Source organism: Gastrolobium bilobum, unplaced genomic scaffold, assembly GCF_033153095.1.
Source record: "Gastrolobium bilobum isolate Gb01-03AN ecotype WA unplaced genomic scaffold, APGP_CSIRO_Gbil_v1 utg29653, whole genome shotgun sequence".
Lineage (NCBI taxonomy): Eukaryota > Viridiplantae > Streptophyta > Magnoliopsida > Fabales > Fabaceae > Gastrolobium > Gastrolobium bilobum.
The window spans coordinates 60,810-84,985 of record NW_026896310.1 but is presented as its reverse complement, the minus strand read 5'-3'; the positions used below and the strand labels follow the sequence as shown (position 1 = coordinate 84,985).

The 24,176-nt window shown below is 39.1% G+C and overlaps 1 protein-coding gene across 1 annotated transcript; it reads right to left on the bottom strand.

The window, feature by feature from the left end:
* Positions 1–492: 492 nt before the first annotated feature.
* On the bottom strand, positions 493–1,897 carry LOC133298834 (mitochondrial import inner membrane translocase subunit Tim9). Its single transcript, XM_061498201.1, has 2 exons — positions 1,672–1,897; positions 493–872 (listed from the first exon to the last, which is right to left on the bottom strand). The coding sequence occupies exons 1-2, from the start codon at positions 1,764–1,766 to the stop codon at positions 686–688; spliced, it is 282 nt and encodes a 93-aa protein (XP_061354185.1). The 5' UTR covers positions 1,767–1,897; the 3' UTR covers positions 493–685.
* Between the last annotated feature and the right edge of the window lie 22,279 nt (positions 1,898–24,176).

Here is a 24,176-nt window from a genome sequence, read left to right as displayed (position 1 = left end):
AAGTACTTTTTTAATATTGCATCCAAACGCAAAATAATTTTACCTTTTAAAAAAAAAAATTACAAAAAAAACAACTCATAAAAAGTCTTTTTTTCAAAAGCCTATTCAAACGGACCTTAGATATTACATTACAAAAGTAATAAAATCTCTTCTTACAGTTCGCGTTCCTCTTGGGCAACCTGGTTTAACTTTACTAGTCAGTCTTTCGTTTGAGCATTGCTAACTGACCAATAGAGTAATAAAAGCTATTATCTGCACTATTTGAAGGATTAACAAACACGTGTAACCTCAACAAATAGAGCATTAAGCAGCACCATGGGTAACCAGAGCTTCCTGCTTCAATTTGGCACTTTTTTTCACAAAATAATAAAGTACTTGTGTCTTAGATGGATAAATGGAGAAAAAAGGGGAAGTTTAGGCCTAATGGTGATTATCTCTCCATAGAAATGGGAAAAGATGTTTTGTGAATAAAGCCAATCAAGCACCATGAGGATTCTAAAGCGCAGTGATTGTATCTTTACGAATTTATTTAGCATAAAGTATAGTGTAGTACACAAAACAACCAAGAAATCCACGTCTCTACACTGTCTCGATCTTCAAGAGCAAAAATATAATTAAACGAACATAATCTAAAACAAAAAAAGAAAAGAAAAAAATCAACAGTTTTCATGTTAAACAGACATCATCAATCTTGAGTTGCAGCTCCTTGGTTGAGCTCCGCAAACCTCATGCCAACACGCATTGAATGTTTCAGAAATTTCTCTGCACATCTTCGAACACAGGTTTCCTCTTGCTTTTGCAGGGATTTATGCTTAAATGTGTCCACACAATCATTAAAGCATCTCTCCACCAGGGAATTATACATTCTCAAACTGCAATGAAATTTAAATCATAATGAGGTCAACTATAAGAGGAAATGACATATTGAAACAACGCCAAAAAATACAAGAACCCCTTCATGATCTAATCCCTCTTCAATCAGTACTCTGTCACACAACTATGTCATAATCTAAAGTACAAACTTATAAATATGTTCAATCACTTACATTTCAACGAAGATACATAGCAAAGATATCATAATCTAAAACATAAGGGTATTCACATGTTCAACAATTCTCGTTTTTCAGACAAAATAAATATCAAAATAGAGACTAAAAGGGGGGAATTGATTCATTGAATGCAATTTATTCCTTTAACAAAACAGAACAGCGTCTGTGCAATGAACAATGCCAATTCTAAACACATTGGACCAGAACTTAGATTCAGGACAAGACCAGTGCTTGCAGAAACTAGTCAGTGACCCCAACAATCAACTATAGAAAAAGAAACCTAATCAAACAAATGTTGTTCCCAAAACGTCCAGAAGCAACATTCAAATGTTGTGCTGGTTTTAAGGAGAACTTTACTATGGCTTCACAAAAAGGAGCGCACACAATATTTAAAACTATTGTGCTCCCATTGACATAAAAATATTACGAAGCCCCAAAATCTCAAAGGAAGTCAACACATCACGCTCCTACAACATAAGCATAATAATCTTCACCGAAACTGACATTAAATGTAATCCCCTAAACATTGCACGCTTTGAAAAGAAGAAAAACTAATAAATGTACCAATTTTGAGGCGTAAGCAACAAAAAAGATCAAATTTTTAAAGCGATAATGGAGGAACCTGTCACGGATTTGGAGTTGATCGATCATGGTAGTCATTCTTTGTTTATCTTCCTCAGCAAGCGATTCCATATCTGCTAACATGCTCTTGTCCATACTTGATCCACCGATTAATCACCGTTGAAGGATTTGCAAGAAACTAGGGTGGGGGATTGAACGTTCTGCAGTTGCAAGTAAACCCTAACTCAAAAGGGAGAAGATGATATATATAGGTCACACGACAAGCAGCCACTTAACCGATGTTTCGTTAAACCCTAACTTGATATAGTTATTCAAAAAAAAAATATATATATATATATATATATATATATATATATATATATATATATATATATATATATATATATATATATGGGAATAACATCTGTCATTTTAAAAGATGTAAGCTTATATCATTTTAGATCATAATCGTTGATTTCTGTCCATCAACGGTTATAATTTATTGGATCAAAATTATTAATTAATTAATAATAAATTTGGCCCATTAAGTTTGACCCAATAGATTATAACCGTTGTTTGACGGAAATCAACGGTTAGGATCTAAAATGATATAAGGTTATATCCTTTAAAAGGATATATGTTTTCCCCTATATATATATAAAAATAAAAATTGGAAAATATTATATTTACTATCTATTTTTCTTACTACTTGTTACTATCAAATCTTAACCGTTGATTTCTGTCAATCTAACGGTTATAATTTATTGCAAATTAATAATTAATTAATAAGTATAATCTCATTAATTACAACCGTTAGATTGACGGAAATCAACGATTAAGATTTGCTAGTAACAAGTAGTAAAAAAAAAAATAGTAAGTATAACCTCTCTTATAAAAAATTATATTAAAAAAAGAAAAAGTGTTTGTCATTTTAAATGACATAAAGTTATGTCATTTCAAGAGAGATAGACACAATAAAATATTTTTTATTTAAAGTTTAAATTAAAAAAACCACACACTTTCTCTCCCATGATTTTCATTTATTGTGTCTATCACTCTCTTAAAATGATATAACTTATGTCATTTAAAATGATAAATACCAAACCCATTAAAAAATATTTTCCCTTTTTTTATTAACAAATTTAGGACAAAATTTTAATTTATATATCTTTATTTTTTCTAAAATATATTTTAGATAAATATATTTTTTATCAAAATATTTTTTTGTGTCCTTATTAATAGAATTTTATTTTAATCCTAGGTCAGTCAAAAAAATTTATTTTACAAGAATGAGCATTGTTAAGAGAATAAACATTTCTAGTTTTATACAATTGAAGGAATCCGTATTTCATGACAATATTCATGGAATCTAGAGATGTCAAAATGGGTTAAAGTCTGTGGTTCAGCCCGCAAAGTATTATATTTGACCCTAATTCATTAGGGCCTTTTTATGGTAGAACATTTTTTAGCCCTAACCCTTAAAGTCCTATAATTTAGCGGGCAGGCCCGCGGGTCAAACTTTTTATTTAATCAAAATTTTCATTATTTAAAATTTATAAATATAAGTAAACATTATTGTGGATTTGATGAAGAATATAAGAGAAAGTGAAATATGAAAGAAAGGATAATGAAGTGTAGAAAAAAAATAAAAGAGAGAATAAAAATAAGAATAAGTATAAGCAAAGAGTCTTATATAATGTATTTTTAAAACATGGAAGTCATGAAAAAATAAGGAGTCACATCTTATGAACCATGTGAAAGGTCATTTATAATCTATGTGAAAAGTCATCTATAATCCATCTGAAAGGTCATCCATAATATTTTACAATACCCCTTTGGATGTATTCTACAATTCAACACACCATTAGTGTGATGATTATAGAATATATCAAAGGTCATGAAAAATAAAGAGTCACGTGTTATGAACCATTTGAAAGTTCATCCATAATATTTTACAACAAAAATGAATTTTGATATATTTTAACAGAGATTTTCGTCTGCGCATAAAAATAAATAAAATTTCTATTGACATCTAAGCATGTTATACATCCAAATTTGTATTGAAACATATTGTATACAATGCACTTTAGTAATTTTGTGGATAATAATAACTAAAAAGTTTTTTTGTAATGGTAGTAATTAAAGAAAATCAATGATTTTACTTTCAAATATATAGCATATTAAGAGTAGTTATTCAATACTGGTATTAAGATAATTTTTTCATCATTACTTTTAGTTTTTCACTATAATTGTTGTATTCTGTTATGACTCCCGATGAGAAAATTTTCATCTGATGACATTATTTAATAATGAATTTAGTAAAAGTAGTAACTGAATTTTCACTTATATTAAAATTTTGTTTACATTTTCACTTATATATTTATGTAAAAATATTATAAAATTTAATTATAAAAATTCTATAATTTGTATAAAATATGTTAAGAAAGTGTTAAAAATTTATTTGTTGAAATATTTTTTAATTTATTGAATATGACAAAAAAATTATGAAATTATAATTTTAGATGTCTCGTGAGCTGGACTTAACCAATAGGACTTTTGACTTGTGCGAATCTTGATTATTGATATTTATTTGACTCTACGAATTTTTTGGCCTTAACTCCCACATGCTAAGGTCAAATGGGATGACCTGACCCATTTTCACAGCTTTAATGGAATCCTTGTTCCTTTTTTTTTCATCAAATTGTCAGCGTAAAAAATGTCTAACCCATCTAGCGCACTTATTCAATCCTTACATATGTTGGGCAATATGGTTTTAAGCCCAAATAAATTAGATTGGACAACTGAAGCCCAGCTTGGTCCAAAAATTTGATTAAGCCAGATGGAGTCAAAATAAAATCTATTTAATATTAAAAAAAATTGATACTTAATTATTTTTATATATGAAATATGAGGAGGTTATGTTGATAAAAAAAAAAATTTACAAACCTACAAACTGCACTATATCTTACAGGTAAGACTGCACAAGAGTTTGAAAATATAACTTTCTCCGTTAAATATACCAAACATAAAACCCTACCAACTTTTTCTTAAGTAATTTTTTTTTCTCGAGTGTTCATGCGCCTCTCCTCATTTTGCTTCATCATGATTACCTCTGCCTGCAAATATCATGATTTGGAGAGGGAAAAATGAGGAAGAAAGTATGCAGAGTGACTAGGATCGATGTGAGAGGTAAAAAAAGTGGCTTTGGGGAATATTGTAAGATAAGGGAGTAATTTTTTTTTTTTTGGAGTTGAAGGAAATAAAACAAGATAAGGGAGTAATTGTAAGTGGTGTTTTTATATATTGACAAAAATGTTTACCTAATTTATAGAGTTACTAAATTTTGTGAATTTATGTTTGAAAAATATTGGCATGCATCTTAAACTATAACAATATGAAAATAATTATGACTTTTTGTGCTTGTATTACCTATAAAAAAAAATAACAAGTGTACGATGTCATAATAATTTCTTTTTCATACATTTTCATGTGTAATCTAACAACAATCCTACCCGGGTTTTTTTTTAATCTATCTAAAAAGCCATCTCAATCATTCAACTAAAAAAAATGTCAAATGGACTTGTTTTTTTAAACACAAAAAGCCAATTCATTTGGTAATTTTTTTCTAGTGTAAAAAATAATAATGTTTCCAACCCCCCTCCTTTAAATTGAGATTTGGGAGGGGAACATAACAAATGGAAGCATGGGAAACAATGAAGTCAAATCACAGATGCAAACACAAAGGCACGCACGCTATAGTCAAAGTTGTTAATTGATGGCATAGAATGAAATGTGATACAAAACGCGTAAGTGGATGCAAGACATGGCGGCTTGGGGTGGTGCTTCTGCGTGCTTAATACTAATGACAATGACCATGGTGGCTACCACCTGTCTATTCCCCTTGATATAGTCAAATCTAATGGATTGTGTTTGCTCAATGGCTGGCATTCTATTCATTATAATATCTATCATTTTGACTTTTATCTCTTCTTCTCTTGTATCTCTTTTTTAATCTAATGGATTGTGTTTCTAGTCTACTCCTTGCATTTTGTTTGGCATATCATACAGTTTTCTTGACTTTGAATACTAGACATTCTCTTTGCCGGTTCAACTACTCATGGTTGAGAAACAAATGGGAAATCCCAACTTTAGGTATATGTGTTCACAAAATGAACTATAATAGCCTCTCTTTTTTATGTCTCGAACAACTTACTGTAAAAAACTAATAATAATTTTTTTTTAATAATCCACATCAGTTCAATAGTCAAATTAATTAAAGAAAATGAAAATTTAACTTGGGTATATATGTGAATAACTATTTTCACTTTATTTGTAGTTTTTTTTTAATATATATATGAAAATGTGATTACTCAATGATCATGTTGTGATTTATAAATATGAAATTGACCGCTGAAAAAATAAAAATAACATTAAATTTAGAGTGACGTGTCGTGAGCCACTAAATGTTTGCTTAGTTTAGGCCCTAGTAGAATTAATTTTGAAAGTATTGATGTTAAATCAAATTGATTTGACTTGAAAAAGGGTATTCTAATATATTATAGAATTGTAAATAATCTGTACAAATGGTTCTCTATTTATAGAGAATATTTGACCTACTTTTAACCTAATGGGCTTGGCCCAATACAACAATAAATGACTAAATAAAAACTAAATCAATATTATTTACAACATTCCCCCTCAAGCTGAGGAATAGATATTTATCATTCCCAGCTTGCTAGTAAGTTCTTGAAATCTGTCTGAAGGAAGCCCCTTTGTTAATAGATCAGCTAATTGACGCCCAGTGGGAATGTATGGAGTGGTAATCAACCCGCTATCAAGTTTCTCTTTGATGAAATGGCGGTCAACCTCAATATGTTTAGTCCGATCATGTTGAACTGGATTATGAGCTATACAAATAGCGGACTTATTATCACATAGCAGCTTCATAGGTCCCTCTCATTTTATTTTGAGATCATCAAGAACAATTTTCAGCCACAGTAACTCACAAATTCCTTGAGCCATAGCTCGAAATTCAGCTTCTGCACTTGATCTGGCAACCACATCTTGTTTCTTACTTCTCCATGTCACCAAGTTACCGCAAAGAAACATGCAATAACCAGTGGTAGAACGACGGTCAGTCACGGATCCAGCATAATCAGCATCTGTGTAGACTTCTAAAGATAGATTGCCATCACGTCGGAATAACAATCCTTTACCAGGAGTACCTTTAAGATACTGAAGAATTCTCTCTACTGCCTGCATGTGTTTTTCTTTTGGATCGTGCATAAACTGACTGACAACACTAACAGCATAAGCTAGGTCTGGTCTAGTATGGGCCAGGTATATCAATTTCCCAACTAGTCGTTGATATTGTCCTTTATCAACTGGAGGACTCTCTTCTTCATAGCCCATCTTGTGATTCTGCTCAATAGGAGTATTAGAAGGTTTACACCCGAGCTTTCCTGCTTCTTTGAGAAGATCAAGAACATATTTCCTCTGGCTGATAAAAATTCCTTTGCTTGAATGAGCTACTTCTATCCCTAGGAAATATCTCAGTTTCCCAAGGTCTTTGATTTCAAACTCAGAGGCAAGCCGTGTTTGCAGAATCTGTCTCTCCACAAAATCATCACCTGTGATAATAATAACATCAACATATACAAGGAGCACAGTAAGCTTCCCATTTTGGGAGTGCTTGAAGAAAAGAGTGTGATCTCCTTGGCTCTGTCTGTATCCTAAGGTCATCATAACCTTAGTAAATCTTCCAAACCAAGCACGAGGTGACTGCTTCAATCCATACAAGGCCTTTTTTAATCTACAAACTTTATTTTCCCCCTTCACAGAATCAAAACCAGGCGGGATTTCCATGTAGGCTTCTTCTTCTAACTCACCATTGAGGAAAGCATTTTTCACATCAAATTGATTTATATCCCAATTGTAATGGGCAGCAAGGGATAACAAGATTCTCACTGTATTCATCTTTGCAACTGGAGCAAAGGTTTCTTCATAATCAATGCCATAGGTTTGAGTGTAACCTTTGGCCACTAATCGAGCCTTATATCTCTCAAGAGTGCCATCAGAATTATATTTCAGGGCATAAACCCATCTGCACCCTACTGCTTTCTTTCCGTTGGGTCTATCAATAACCTCCCATGTTTTATTTTTCTCCAAAGCATTCATCTCCTCTTGCATGGCTTGAGCCCAATTCCTATCTTTCAAGGCTTCATGTACTGATTTTGGGATTGCAATAGAATCTAGTATTGAAACAAAGCTTTTGTGCTGCACAGAAAGATTAGCAGAGGAAACAAAGTGGGAGATAGGGTATTGAGTACAAGAGGGACATGAGGAACAAGTTTTCTTGTGAAAAGATCTTTTTCCTTTTCTAAGAGCAATAGGTAAGTCATCAGAAGTAGAAGCAATGGGTAAGTCATTAGAGATATCAGAAGAAATAGACAAATCATGAGAGGAAATAATATTAGAATCAGAAACAGGAGATTCAGGAGACTCAGAAGAAATAGGAGATTCAGGACTTACCAGTGGTTCAGACGATTGAGGTTGCTGGTGAGACAGTATGGGTTGTATCTCAGGTGTATTTGAAGGTTCTTACACACCAGGAGCAGACACACTAGGAAGAGAGAAGATTGATCTAGACTCAAAGAAGGAAGGGGACGAGTCTTCTAAAGAACTATTCTCCCCCTGACGATGAGGACCCAGGAAATAAGATTCAGATTCTTGAAAGGTGACATCCATAGAAACAAAAAATTTCCGACTTGGTGGATGATAACACTTGTACCCTTTTTTATAAGGGTTATAACCAAGGAAGACACACTTTAGAGCCCTAGGATCCAACTTACTCCGATGTTGTTTATGAACATGGACAAAGGCAACACATCCAAACACTCTTGGTGGAAGGCTCTGCAATATGGGAACAGAAGGAAAGAAGGAAGTCATGGAATGAATAGGACTGATATTGTTAAGGACCCGTGAAGGTAAACGGTTGATCAAAAAAGTTGCAGCTAATACTGCTTCTCCCCAATAAGAACTAGGAACAGATGTCTGAAAAAGTAGTGCTCTAGCAACTTCAAGAAGGTGACGATTTTTTCTTTCAGCAACCCTGTTTTGTTGAGGGGTATCAACACATGTGAGCTCATGAATCATACCTCTGTCTGAAATGAATTGTGACAGGCGTTGATTGACGTACTCAGTACCATTATCAGATCTGAGTCTTTTAATACCCTTACCAAACTGAGTCTCAACCATGTGATGAAACCGAATAAATATCTCTGGTACTTCAGACTTGTCTTTCATCAAGTATATCCATGTTATCCGAGTACAATCGTCAATAAAAGAAACAAACCACCTAGCACCTGAAACACTGTGCACTTTAGAAGGGCCCCAAACATCAGAATGGATAAGAGAAAAATGTTCCCTGCTTTTAATAGTGCTAGAAGGAAATGACACTCGATGATGTTTTGCAAATTCACAAACATCACAATAAAAGGTCTCAACCGACTTATTGAGAAACAGAGAGGGGAACATAGACTTCAAAAGACTAAATGGTGGATGCCCGAGACGCTTGTGATGGAGCCAAATCATAGACTCTGCAGTAGAAGGATGACGTGTCATTAATAACTGATTTTTGCTAGCATGGTTTGGAAGGAGATGATACAACCCATCCTGTTCATTAGCAACTCCAATTGTCTTCTTCGTGGTAAGATCCTGAATAAGACAATGAGAAGGAAAGAATGTGATAGAACAATTCAAATCAGTTGTAAGTTTTTGAGTGGAGATAAGATTAGTAGAAAGCTGAGGAACATAAAGAACATTTTTAAGAAACAAGGAAGGTTGAATTTGAATGTTACCAGAATCAATAACTGATTTATGGGATCCATCAGCTACGGATATAGTATGACTACCAACAGTAGGATGATAAGAACAAAACAACTCAGTACGACAAGCCATATGATCAGTTGCACCAGAATCCAAAATCCATGAGGTTTTAAAATCAGTGCAAGAAGCAAGAAGAGATATAGAACGTGTGCTCTTACCAGATAAGATCGAAGAACTATCATGCTCAGCCATTCTTTAACAAAAAAAGTTAACAACCAGCGATAAAATCAACCAAACAGAATATCAAATGACCTCTGATCAGAAAAATAATTACAGATCCAGACAGAAGACAAGAAGACGAGAAGAATGGTGGTGGTCCGGTCCAAAAACACGGCCGCACGCGCCTCCACGCGCCGGAGAAAGGAGCTGCGCGTGGGATTCACTCGCCGGGAAAGGGGCGGCGCGTGAGAGCGCGTGGATGGGCTTCGCCGGCTGAGATTTTTCTAGTGTGGTCGTCCGGTGAGCGCGCACCTGTCTGTGGGTGGTCGCGGTTGAAAAGTCGCCGGAAAGTGGTCCAAACGGTGAAGACAGATCTGATTGGAGGCGATCGGAGGTGTTTCGATCGTTTGTGGCGGAGGAACACTGCGTAGAATGATAGATCGGAGGAAAAATAAGGTCAACAATGGTCCCCTTGGTCCAAAAGGTCCCCGAAATTTTTTTCCGGTGGCGGCTAATGGCGGCAAGAGGCAAAGAAATTAGGGTTTTGTTAAAAAAGAAGATAATATGTGCGGAAGCAAAGCCCTCAGATCGAGAGCTCTGATACCAACTTGAAAAAGGGTATTCTAATATATTATAGAATTGTAAATAATCTGTACAAAGGGTTCTCTATTTATAGAGAATATTTGACCTACTTTTAACCTAATGGGCTTGGCCCAATACAACAAAGGGCTTGACCCAATACAACAATAAATGACTAAATAAAAACTAAATAATAACTAAATCAATATTATTTACAACAATTTGTATGTGGAAATAATATCTTAAAAGTAAATTCAAAAACAATAATTTTGTTTGGGCTAAAGATTCCAGAAGATTGAGCTTGAAAATTACTCAATAAGTGTTATCTTGATGCTCACCAACAGTGGTGCAGCAGCCCACGAAGGTCAATTGATCACACATATACGGATATGGTTACAAAAGATTGAAGAATCAAGATTTGGCATACTTATAGAGAACGCAATGCATGCGCTGATTAGATGGCAAACTACATTTTAAATTTTCGAAAAGATTCTAATTGTGTTAATTGTATTGATCCTCCTCCTATGATTCATTTATTGTATTTAGCTAATATGTCTTCTGTTGGCCGAGATAGAGTACCGGTAGTTCATTAGTTTTTCTTTTTGTTTTCTTTTGCTTGGGCTTAGACCTTTTTATGTACCAAAAAAAATCCCATTTTCCAGTATTATTCAATCCCATATTCGAGTATTATACAATGACTTTTTGACCATTTTTCCCCTCATTAAATAATTAATAACCAATTTACCCCTCCCCCAGAACTATCCACCATCCTGCCCCCATTTAGTCGATTAAGTTGCACTTTTAATCGACTAAATGGGCAAAACTCAGAAATCATGAAACGCGAATTTTAGTCGACTAAATACTCACCTTAATCGACTACATTCTTTGCACTTTTAGTCGACTAAGCACATTATTTAGTCGACTAAATATCGCAGAAAATCCTATATCCATACCTCTCTTGGTCTCATTTTCATTATATTCGAAATCAAAACTCCTCTTTCTCTTGTTTGTCAGTTGTAATCCTTCCAATCACCCTTCCATTTCATCTCACCACCTCTAAGGCATAGTAATTGTGAAATCATTGTCATTTACCTTTATTTCTCAATTGTTTCCCCCAAATCCGAACCCAAAACCCTAAAATCCGATTCCTACCCCCAAAATTCGTGTGAAAGATGAGCTCAAGTCCAAACATGTATGTTACCATGATTTACTATGATGGAAAGCATTATGAAGGCCCCAACGGTGTTCAATTTGAAGGAAAAACAAAAATGTTGAAAATCAAACGGGGCACTACGTACAATGAGCTGAAGGGGAGGATTCACCAAAAATTGGGGCTACACGGCAGCCATGACGTTCAACGGATGATCGCCAGGGTAGAGTCTACAGTTGGTAAGGATGCTATATTCTACATTGGTAATGATATATGTGACGATGAAGATGTGGACTGTGTCATAGATGCAATTGTGGACCGAAAATTTCAAAACTTTATTGAGATATATGTTGAAATAGACTGTGGTCAATCTTCATCTGCACCTGTGCATGGAAGAAGTCAAAGTCAAGAAGACAGAGTGGTCGGTTTATCTGCACCTGCACCTGTCTTAAGTCAGATACCACTGAGGGAAATAGACGAGGATGAGGATGAGCATGACGAGGATATGGACAGTGAAGACGATGGTGAACCCGAGAGTGTTATTCCGTTAGGTGACACCTCAGATACGGACGTAGAGGGGAATTTTGACGCTGATACTAGTTCAGGAAACTTGAGTTCCAAGGTTATGCCACCACTCCGTGTTGACCCTGTTAGCAGTGGTAAGATTGTAAATTAAAGTTTTAATTTTGTATATATATATTTGTGTTTTCTTTCGTACTGACGGATAAATTTAAATTTGGACGTAGGTTCTGAGATTGAGCCATTTTGGAACGACAGCCCACACTATTCCTTCATTAATTGGGCTCACCCTAATGATGAGACAGAGATATTGTATGGCGACGATGACATCCACGGTGGCTGGCATTTAGGGGATCCATTATATTTGTACCAGGAGTTTCGAACTAAATCTGAAATGCAACATGCAGTCAAATTATATTGTATGAAGTCTCATCGTACTGCTGTGGTGGCAAAATATGATGACCATAGATTTGTGATGAAGTGTCGACACCATAATGATGGTTGTCCCTGGTACGTGCGGGCTATGTTGCCCAAGAATGGAAATAGTGGGGTTGTTAGTGAGTGGGGTAAAAAACACACCAGCCATGGGAACAACTGTACCTACAATGCAAGTGGAAACAATATCAATGAACAATAACAATATCAAAAAATTTAAAATTCAATATAAAAAACAAAACCTAATCCTAAAATAAAACAGAAAACAGAAACCCTAACCCTAACCCTAAAACAGAAACCCTAACCCTAACCCTAACCCTAACCCTAACCTTAACCCTAGCACATCACAAAAAACCATTCCTAGCCCCTAACATAAAAACATCAACCCTAACACTACAACCCAAACAAAACAGCAACATAAACCCTAACCCTAACCCTAAGCCTAAGGTACCACATCAACCCTAACCCTCACCCTCACAACAAACTTAACACCCTACCCCTAACCTAAATCCACAAAACCGCAAACAGAAATCAAATGCATGGAGAAAACAAAAAAAAAAAACCTAAACTTAAAACCAAATGCAAGTCAGAATACGTTACCTAAATGTCGATTTCGCAAGTGTGAACCAAGGATGCTTCAATCGCACCTTCAAGGGTTGAGATTCGGACTTGGTTGGAGAGAGGGGACGGAATGGAGCGATTTAGTCGATTAAGGTTTGAAAATAACCCCCTTTGCGAAATGGGGGGATTTTTAAAAAACCTGATCTGCGACATTTAGTTGACTAAATAATGTGCTTAGTCGACTAAAAGTGCAACGAATGTAGTCGATTAAGGTGAATATTTAATCGACTAAAATTCGCGTTTCATGATTTCTGAGTTTTGCCCATTTAGTCGATTAAAAGTGAAACTTAATCGACTAAATGGGGGCAGGATGGTGGATAGTTCTGGGAGAGGGGCAAATTGGTTATTAATTATTTAATGAGGGGCAAAAGGGTCAAAAAGCCATTATACAATCCTCCTCCCATATTCTTTTTGTTTTCTTTTGCTTGGGCTTTGACCCTATAAACACTAATTTACTTCTCTCAAAATCAATTTTACTTACTCAAAAAATTAACTAAATATATTCAAGTAGTATACTTTCCCATATTCGACACCACAAACGTGGATTTTAGAACTCAAAGAAATTGAAAATCATTAGTTGCTAAAGTAGATGACTTTTGAAGAAAGTTAAACCATTCTCTTTATTTTCCTAATTTAATTTATTTACTCCTATACTTAATAATTGTTCTCCCCTAGAAATTTTAACTCCTCAAGAAACGAAGTTGGGGAGCACTTGTTAAGACAAGTAAAAGTGAAATAGTGAAGAAAAAAAAGATATAAAAAGGATTTTGTTTTTTTAAAAAAAAATGTTGACTGAATGAATGATAGAAATGGGAAAATTCAGATAACTATCCACTTGAGACTTTGACGTATAGATTTTAAAACTTTCAACTCCGGCATTTGATTTCATACATTTTAAAATTATTTGATGGCTTGTTTATGTTCATGTGGATTGATTAATTTTGGGGGATTTTGGCTTCTAATTAAACAGAAATCCTTCTCTTAACGAATCAATGGATGGATCCATGGTGAGAGAATTTAATCATATTAGGAGCCGTAGTAATGAACATAAATTGACTAACAAAGAGTTGATAAGCAGCAAAAAGTGGTTATAAAAATAAGTTCAACGTATTAATCATTTGCATTTTTATTCTTAAGAAAGAAAACCAAATTTTATCTCCAGTAGAAGTTCTGAGCAGTTACTATTTAATTTACTTTAGAATTGCAATTGTTGTTTGCAACTTTGCTTGGCAATCAAAAGGAGTATAAGTAAAAATAATAATTAAGCAGCAATCCATATAGACATAATGGCTGAAGTGGAGAGCATTAGGTTGAATACTGAATTTTTGGGGGCGGAACCAAAAAGGTCCGCGAGGTAATAAGGGATATCGCACTACGCTTAAAAATGTTTTTTAAGAAAAATAAAAATATAAAAATAAATAATAGCAATGGTTGAAGTGTGAAATTCTCTCAAGTGGAACCATTTCTAATCGTGTATAATAATATTAAATGCAAGTCAAGTTTAAGGATCCAAAGTTAGATTACTATAATTATTAACATTCCTTTCGCAAGCAACCGAGTCAATGTAGTAGACCAATTAATGTGTTTCTTCTAGAGACGTTTAGACAAAATGCAAATGCAACTGTGCTCCCAAAATATAGTTTGAATAAGCAACTTGTTGAGTTTTTTTGGGTTCAATTGCGCATATAATAATTGTCATTTACATTAAATAATCATAAAATTTGTGAATAATTGTGATATCCTACAATTAAGTATCTCAATCAATTGGTACGCGATGATTCTAATTTAATCAATAGTCTCAAGTTAAAGTTATGAATATGTTCGATCCTGGATAGACCGATTGTTATACTGTGAGGTATGCGCTCAGATATATAGTATAATCGAATGTATAGTTGGCTTATAGCCGATGTCCCAATCACTGCGCACAAGCAACAAGCTTATGGCCAAGGGGTGAGTGTGTGCACAGTGTGGGCAGTATTAGTAAATAGGTCAAAAGTGTGTACCTGGGGTTCTTAGGCTCTTATTTATAAGGTTTACCTTCCTAGGCTTGGGCCTTTTGAGCTCCCCCGATCGCATTAGGGTTCAGCTCCCTTGCAGTTGGGATGTGACCCTTATCTTGTGTACTTTGACTGTTTAGAGTTGTTGAGATACACAAGAATCTATCTCTTAGTAGATTCTTAGGTGAGTAGTTGGGATATCATATTCATATCCATAACAGTTGCCCCTCAGCTTGGTATTTCGAAGCTCAGAATGCTGAGGTGTCGTTATATCATCCCGGATCCGATTCGTTCGAGTTCGTTGATTTCGGAATCGAGCCCTCAAAAGTTCGGTGTCCGTGATATTACTCGGAGCTGATTTTGTCGAGGTCGCTCGCATGCTATTTTTCGCTTGGATTCCGAGGTGTTGTGACCTCGTCTCGGGCCCGATTGGACTGAGCTGGCTTGTTCGGGAGTTCTGTTCCTTGGAGATGTTGGTTCGGGATACGTCGGTTGGGAGATTTACTCCTTTGGTCAAGATGACTTTGCAGACGTCGGTTGGGCTGTGGACCCGATTCAGAAAGTTTTTCCTTTGTATCTATTGACATCTTCTTTGTCGTATTTGTCTGAGATGTTGATCTCAGATGTTGTGTTGCGTATGATGTCGTGTCTGGCCCTTGTCCAATCGACGTGACCCTTCGCTTGTCTCAGACGGTTAAGAGCTCCACGTGTCTCATGCCCATTACAGGTTAGCGCATCGTGGACAGCGCGCCGTCTTGAACCCATGTTGGTCATGATTGCACGTATTAAATGCAGCAGGGGGGACTTTACCATTTTGTCACTATCTTCCTAACCGTTCGACACCCTTTCATCTTTGCGCCTGAGTGTTTTGCTTCCTTTAAATATCTGTTTTTTGAACTGAAGCAGGATTTTCATTCCTCTTGGGTTTTCCTCCTTACTTTGTCTTCATCGAGGGTTTCCTCTCCTTGCTGTTCGCGGAGGTTCTCCTTGAGTCCACAACTCCTCTCGTTATTCCCAGTTGCTCCATTCACCTTTTATTCAGGTATTCCCTTCTTCCTCTTCGTTCTTGCTCAAACACTTTGGTTCGGTTATCATTTGCATTTCCTTCTGATTTGAGTTTGGTTGTTTCTGGTTGAGGTGAGGGGAGAGTTTGTGTTTCCTTTGAGTTTTTGTTCGAAAGTTTTGAGGGAGTTTCTCTGCCTTCTGTGACTTTGGGATTTGATTATGAGCATTCCCAGCCCATCTTCGGGTCCAGTTACTGGTCGGGGTGGCGAAGAGGACGAAGAGGTAGTGAAACAAATGGCTCGATCCGTTCAATACTGGTTTTATGGGAAAGAGTATACCGAGGAGGAGAAGCTTCAATAGCTTCTTCGCGGTCCTCGAGGAGGTCGCCGGAGTTCCCGAGGTGGACGCGGTAAGAGAGGTCGGAGAGGAGGGGGTCGTCAGACTCAGCTTAATTTCGGATCAGCTGATCCTCCTTTGGCTTCAAATCCTTCGACTGTTGGGTTGGATTTTTCTCCTGACCCTGCTCCGTTATTCTACATCTTGCCGTCATCTCTGGTGATCCCTGGTCCGAGGTCCGTTTTGGATCGGATTCCTCCCCTTGGGTTGGATGACAGCTCTTCCAACCTTTCTTCATCCGAATTTGGTTTTCTGGAGTCAAATGCCCCTTCTTCTTATTTTGGTGATTCGACTTTAAGTCAGACGCCATTTATTGATCTAGCCAGTAGCTCTGACAGCTCCATTCCTTTTTCGTGGAGTCCATGTTTGCTGTCGTTCGATCTCGGAAGTCCAAGATCGGATTTGGCTGATTTTTGTACTGATCCTCATCCTTCATGTTTCAGGGCTACAGATATGGAGGAGTCGGACGTCCAAAATTGGGTTTTTCTTGAGATTCTTCATATGCGATCTACGATGTCTCCTGCCGACGTGGCCCAACTTCCAGTTGGAGATCCTTGTGGGGTTGATCTGCTCCCAACAGGTGATCATCCTGTGTGCGCGGGTCCTAATATGGATGAGCCCCACTTCTTTTATCTTTACCGGGATCTGATTACAAAGTTAGGGATTCGGTTCCCCCTTACTGAGTTCCAGATGTCCGTGATCCATAGACTTCGGATCGCCCCTTCACAACTTCATCCCAATTCATGGGCCTTCATCCGGGGTTTCGAGAAAGTGTGCGCGTATCTTTGCCTTCCCTATACAGTTTTCCTGTTTTTCTTTTTATTTGATGTATATACAGCCCGGACTGGGGCCGAGGTTAAGGAAATAAGAGGTTGGGTTACTCTTCGAGGTGCTCCGAACTGAGGTATTTTCATCCCCTACTCCCAATCTTTCAAAGGCTTTAAAGACGCCTATTTAAAAGTAGCAGCTCGTTCCGACTGCCTCTTTTAGTTTTCCTCATCTTGGCTAGACGAAGGGGATTTGACATGTCGGTTCGAGCTTTATTGGACGCAAAATCATTATCAACGGCTTCCTAAGAATTACGCTACCCTAGGAGTGGTTCTTTCTGAGTCGGAGAGGTTGGCGGCGTCTGTCTTGATTGGTTATGCCGATGAGTATGGCATTATTGATTTGAGTCAGATTGTAAATAAGTTTGGAGAGGATCTCCTTTGTGAGCTCGGTATGTGATTTTTCTTTATAATTTGTTTTTGACATATCTTATGATTTGAGTTCTGATCTTTGACCCTCTTTTGCAGTTAGCATGACGAGCGCTGAATATAAGAAATTCTTGCCCAAGAAGTCTGCGAGAAGAAAAGCCAAAGAAGTCACCTCTTCCGAGGTCGAGGTCACGAAGAAACGGTGGGTTGATGCCATGCTTGGCAGCAGTTCGGTAGGTTGTGAGGTAATCATAACTGATGTTTCTTCTCCTTCCTCATCGCCACTTCCGCCTCCCTCTGCCGTTCCTCAAGGGAACCTGATAGCCTTAGAGCCTGGGGAGTTGTGGAGGGTCGGGGTTTCTGATCGTCTTAGGGCTGCCCTGAAGCCTCCTCCGGAGCTCATAATTGGCTCGGGCTTGACCTCTACTCTGATGACTTTGCTAGTGCAGTTGGAGGAGGACTCTTTGAAGACCACCTCTTTGCTCCCGACCTTTTAGGACCTCAATCAGAGGCTCGACTTGTCTGTTGCTTTCAAATCGTCTCTCACTATCAAGGTGGGGGAGATTAGCCAGTCTAAATCCGAGTTGGAGACACGGGTTCAAGAGTTGTCTTCCGAACTGAGCGAGGCAAAGAAGGCTTTGGAGTTGACCACTGCTAGAGCGGATGGCTTGAGTGTTGAGAAGGAGACCCTTTCAAAGTCTATGGCTGACAAGGAAGCCCAGATTCTGAAACTGCAAGCCGACTTTGAGGAGGCCAAAGCCGTGGTCATAAATGTCGCCACCCAAGCCTTTGACAATGCAATTGGACAAGCCCGAATTCTGAACCCTGGCCTCATTACTGATGGCATGGATGTGGCGTACGACGTGAAAGATGGCGCCATTGTCCCCGGAACTCCGGGCTTCGACTTTGATGGTGAGGAGGAGACCGAAGCCGAGGCTCGTGAACCCATTTCCCAACATGCTGCTGAATGAAGGGGTCGGAATGCCGACTTTTACCATGTATTTTTGTTATGGGGCCTTTGAGCCCCTTTTTTTTATTTTGTCTGAACATATTTGCCGCTTTGGGGTCGGCTTTAAGACTTGATGCTTTGTTTTTGAGATCGTTGCTTTTATTTCCCTTTTACTTGCATGTTCGAGGTTCAATTTTGATCTCGTGCTATCTGTCTTGTGATTTTCCGAGGTTTCTTAGATCTAAGATTGTTTTTTGTTCGTCAACAAAATTTTCATTCCTTTGTTTGATCATTAAGCTCTAAGGCTTTAATTGCTTGGATAGAGATCGATATGCGTTGATAATAAGATTGAAGTCACTGCTCATTTTATTTGCATTTCAAATGAAATCTATTTACAAGGTCGAGCTTAAGAGCTCGTTTTAATTGCTTCGAAATAAATCTACCTATTGACCGAGCTTAAGAGCTCATCTTATTTGCGTAAAAATAAATCTATCTATTGACTGAGCTTAAGAGCTCGTCTTATTATCTCAAAAGTCGGAGGTCAGGCCTAGCTATAGTAGACCTTCAGCTTGTCCGCGTTCCAAGTTCTCTTTACTGGCTTCTTGGAGATGGTTTCCAAGGTGTAGGCTCCTTTTCCCAAGTTTTCCTTAACTTTGTAAGGGCCTTCCCAGTTTGCGGTGAGCTTTCCATATCTGGCATTTTTATTGCCGATGTCCGCTCTCCTTAGCACCAAGTCGCTGCTCTGAAACGACCGACGTCTGACCTTCTTATTGAATCTTGCAGTCACTAGGCGTTTCGCCATCATATTCTTATATATGGCGTTCTCCCTGCACTCATCTAGCAGGTCGAGTTCTACAGTGAGTGCTTCACTGTTTTGGCCTTCAGTTCCTTTTAATCTTTGTACCCTCCTCCAGGACGGTTCACCGATCTCTACTGGAATCATAGCCTCACACCCATACGTCAGTTTGAAAGGAGTCTCCTCTGTGGCAGATTGGGTACTTGTTCTGTAACCCCACAAGACGAGGTGTAGTTGCTGCACCCAATTTCCCTTGGCGTCGAACAACCTTTTCTTGAGCCCGTTGACGATCACCTTGTTAGCTGACTCGGCTTGTTCTTTAGTTTGAGGATGTTCGACTGATGCAAACTGGTGTGTGATCTTGAAGTCGGCCATTAATTCTTGGAACTTCTTATCAGTGAATTGTGTTCCATTATCTGTGATGACCTCGGCAGGAATTCTGAATCGGCTAATCAAGTTTCTTTCAAAGAATCTCTGAATCCTGGTCGAGGTTATGGTGGTAAGGGGTTCGGCCTCGATCCATTTGGTGAAGTAGTCAACTGTCACTATCAACCACTTGAGCTGTCCTTCAGCCGCGGTGAACGGTCCCAGCAGGTCCATCCCCCACTTGAAGAATGGCCATGGCGCCGTGATAGTTTGCAGTTGTTCTGGGGGTACGCGAAGGATGAGTGCGTGTTTCTGACATTGTTCGCACCTTTTGACGTGCTCCTTGGAGTCCGCCTCCATAGTAGGCTAGTAGTATCCTGCCCTCAATGCCTTCCTGGCTAGAGCTTTTCCTCCCATGTGATGCCCATTTATACCTTCATAGATCTCGACCAGTGTATATTCAGCTTCATTCTTGTTTAGGCATTTCAGCATGGTGTCTAGAAGCCTTTTTTGTATAGCTGCCCTTCTACTATGGTGAAGCAGGCCGAGTTCCTTACGAGCTTTCTGGCCTCTTGGGCCTTGTCTGGCAGGACTCCTTTTTCCAAGTAGGCCACTATTGGTCTTCTCCAATCCCCAGTCGCGGTTATGACCATGATGCAGGTCAGCTCTAAAATGCTTTGTTGTATCACGGTTCTGTGATTTCCCGATCCCTTCGAGCTGGCGAGCTTTGACAGGATGTCTGCCCTGCTGTTTTCATTTCTAGGTATGTACTGGATTATCACCTCGTCGAATTCGGCCAACAGTTCCTTGACTTGTTGGAGATATTTCATCATAAGAGGCCCCTTAGCTTGATATTTTCCTTCAACTTGTGAAGTTACTAGCTGCGAATCACTGAGGATTTTTATCCTTCTTGCTCCGTGCTCCTTTGATTGCACAATCCCTGCTATGAAAGCCTCATATTCAGCTTGGTTATTTGAGGTTGGGAATGCTAGGTGAAGTGAATGTTCAATGGACACTCCCTCTGGGCTTTCAATTATTACCCCGGCTCTGCTCCCTTTAGAGTTTGAGGATCCATCGACGTATATCGTCCAGAGATCTTCATTCCCTTCTCTTTTTTGTTTGGACGGGGTTAACTCCAAGATGAAATCGGCCAGCGCCTGAGACTTGATTTCCTGCCGAGGCTCGTATGATATGTCGAATTCAGAGAGCTCGACAGCCCAGTTAATCATCCTCCCAGCTAGATCCGGCTTGTGTAACACTACTGATGGGCTGGTTGGTTCTCACGATTACTCGGTGCCCTTGGAAGTAAGGTCGGAGCCTCCTTGCCGTGGTAAGGAGAGCAAACGCCACCTTCTCGAGCTTCTGGTAACGGAGTTCAGGTCCTTGCAGTGTCCGGCCTACGAAGTAGATCAGCTGTTGTGATTTGTCGGTCTCCCTTGCCAGAGCGGTGATGATGGCCTCTTCACCCACAGAAAGGTATAAGATCAATGTTTCTCTGGGCTCTGGCTTGGACTGTACGGGAAGGGTGGCCAGACAACTCTTTATATTTTCAAATGCCTTTTTGCATTCTTCCCCGCATCCGAACTCTGCCTCCTTTTTAAGGAGCTTAAAGAAAGGCAAAGCCTTTTCTGCCGACTTGGGCAGAAATCTTGTTAAGGCCACAAGGCGACCCGTGAGTTATTGGATTTCTTTCTTGTTTTCTGGTTGCTTCATCTCAAGGACGGCCTTGCATTTGTTGGGGTTGGCCTCAATTCTCCGGTTGGTGATCATGAAGCCCAAGAATTTTCCAGCTGGTACTCTGAAGGCACATTTGGCCGGGTTCAATCTGATCTTTCAAGCTCTCAGTTGCTCAAATGTTTCCCTGAGGTCGGCTTTATGTGTAGTTATATGCGCTGACTTGACGATCATGTCGTCGATGTACACCTCTAGGTTTCTTCCAATTTGATCTTGGAAAACACGGTTCATCATCCTTTGGTAGGTTGCCCCTGCATTCTTGAGGCCAAAAGGCATGAAGTTGTAGCAAAAGTTTCCCTTTTCTAAGATGAACGAGGTCTTTTCGTGGTCATCAAGGTGTAGCGAGATTTGGGTATACCCGGAGTATGCTCCATGAAAGATAATAGCTGAAATCCTGACGAATTGTCAACTAGATGGTCAATGTTTGGCATCTAGTTGACCATTGACCATACTAGCTGCGAATCTCTGAGGATTTTTATCCTTCTTGCTCCGTGCTCCTTTGCTTGCACAATCCCTGCTATGAAAGCCTCATATTCAGCTTGGTTTTTTGAGGTTGGGAATGCTAGGTGAAGTGAATGTTCAATGGACACTCCCTCCGGGCTTTCAATTATTACCCCAGCTCTGCTCCCTTTAGAGTTTGAGGATCCATCGACATATATCGTCCAGAGATCTTCATTACCTTCTCTTTTTTGTTTGGACGGGGTTAACTCCAAGATGAAATCGGCCAGCGCCTGAGACTTGATTTCCTGCCGAGGCTCGTATGATATGTCGAATTCAGAGAGCTCGTCAGCCCAGTTAATCATCCTCCCAGCTAGATCCGGCTTGTGTAACACTTGCCTGATGGGCTGGTTGGTTCTCATGACTACTCGGTGCCCTTGGAAGTAAGGTCGGAGCCTCTTGTCGTGGTAAGGAGAGCAAACGCCACTTTCTCGAGCTTCTGGTAACGGAGTTCAGGTCCTTGCAGTGTCCGACCTATGAAGTAGATCGGCTGTTGTGATTTTTCGGTCTCCCTTACCAGAGCGGTGCTGATGGCCTCTTCGCCCACAGAAAGGTATAAGATCAATGTTTCTCTGGGCTCTGGCTTGGACAGTACGAGAAGGGTGGCCAGACAACTCTTTATATTTTCAAATGCCTTTTTGCATTCTTCCCCGCATCCGAACTCTGCCTCCTTTTTAAGGAGCTTAAAGAAAGGCAAAGCCTTTTCTGCCGACTTGGGCAGAAATCTTGTTAAGGCCGCAAGGCGACCCGTGAGTTGTTGGATTTCTTTCTTGTTTTCTGGTTGCTTCATCTCAAGGACGGCCTTGCATTTGTCGGGGTTGGCCTCAATTCTCCGGTTGGTGATCATGAAGCCCAAGAATTTTCCAGCTGGTACTCCGAAGGCACATTTGGCCGGGTTCAATCTGATCTTTCGAGCTCTCAGTTGCTCAAATGTTTCCATGAGGTCGGCTTTATGTGTAGTTATATGCGCTGACTTGACGATCATGTCGTCGATGTACACCTCTAGGTTTCTTCCAATTTGATCTTGGTAAACACGGTTCATCATCCTTTGGTAGGTTGCCCCTACATTCTTGAGGCCAAAAGGCATGAAGTTGTAGCAAAAGTTTCCCTTTTCTGAGATGAACAGTTTCCCTTTTCTGAGATGAACGAGGTCTTTTCATGGTCATCAAGGTGTAGCGAGATTTGGGTATACCCGGAGTATGCGTCCATGAAAGATAATAGCTGAAATCCTGACGAATTGTCAACTAGATGGTCAATGTTTGGCATCTAGTTGACCATTGACCATACTAGCTGCGAATCACTGAGGATTTTTATCCTTCTTGCTCCGTGCTCCTTTGCTTGCACAATCCCTGCTATGAAAGCCTCATATTCAGCTTGGTTATTTGAGGTTGGGAATGCTAGGTGAAGTGAATGTTCAATGGACACTCCCTCCGGGCTTTCAATTATTACCCCGGCTCTGCTCCCTTTAGAGTTTGAGGATCCATCGACGTATATCGTCCAGAGATCTTCATTACCTTCTCTTTTTTGTTTGGACGGGGTTAACTCCAAGATGAAATCGGCCAGCGCCTGAGACTTGATTTCCTGCCGAGGCTCGTATGATATGTCGAATTCAGAGAGCTCGTCAGCCCAGTTAATCATCCTCCCAGCTAGATCCGGCTTGTGTAACACTTGCCTAATGGGCTGGTTGGTTCTCAAGATTACTCGGTGCCCTTGGAAGTAAGGTCGGAGCCTCTTGGCGTGGTAAGGAGAGCAAACGCCACTTTCTCGAGCTTCTGGTAACGGAGTTCAGGTCCTTGCAGTGTCCGACCTACGAAGTAGATCGGCTGTTGTGATTTGTCGGTCTCCCTTACCAGAGCGGTGCTGATGGCCTCTTCGCCCACAGAAAGGTATAAGATCAATGTTTCTCTGGGCTCTGGCTTGGACAGTACGAGAAGGGTGGCCAGTCAACTCTTTATATTTTCAAATGCCTTTTTGCATTCTTCCCCGCATCCGAACTCTGCCTCCTTTTTAAGGAGCTTAAAGAAAGGCAGAGCCTTTTCTGCCGACTTGGGCAGAAATCTTGTTAAGGCCGCAAGGCGACCCGTGAGTTGTTGGATTTCTTTCTTGTTTTCTGGTTGCTTCATCTCAAGGACGGCCTTGCATTTGTCGGGGTTGGCCTCAATTCTCCGGTTGGTGATCATGAAGCCCAAGAATTTTCCAGCTGGTACTCTGAAGGCACATTTGGCCGGGTTCAATCTGATCTTTCGAGCTCTCAGTTGCTCAAATGTTTCCATGAGGTC

Excerpts from the sequence above, each read along its gene's own strand:
- LOC133298834 (XM_061498201.1), bottom strand. The coding sequence starts at position 1,766 with ATGGACAAGAGCATGTTAGCAGATATGGAATCGCTTGCTGAGGAAGAT. Across the intron at positions 873-1,671 it reads CAACTCCAAATCCGTGACAG|TTTGAGAATGTATAATTCCC; the intron begins GTTCCTCCATTA and ends ATTTCATTGCAG.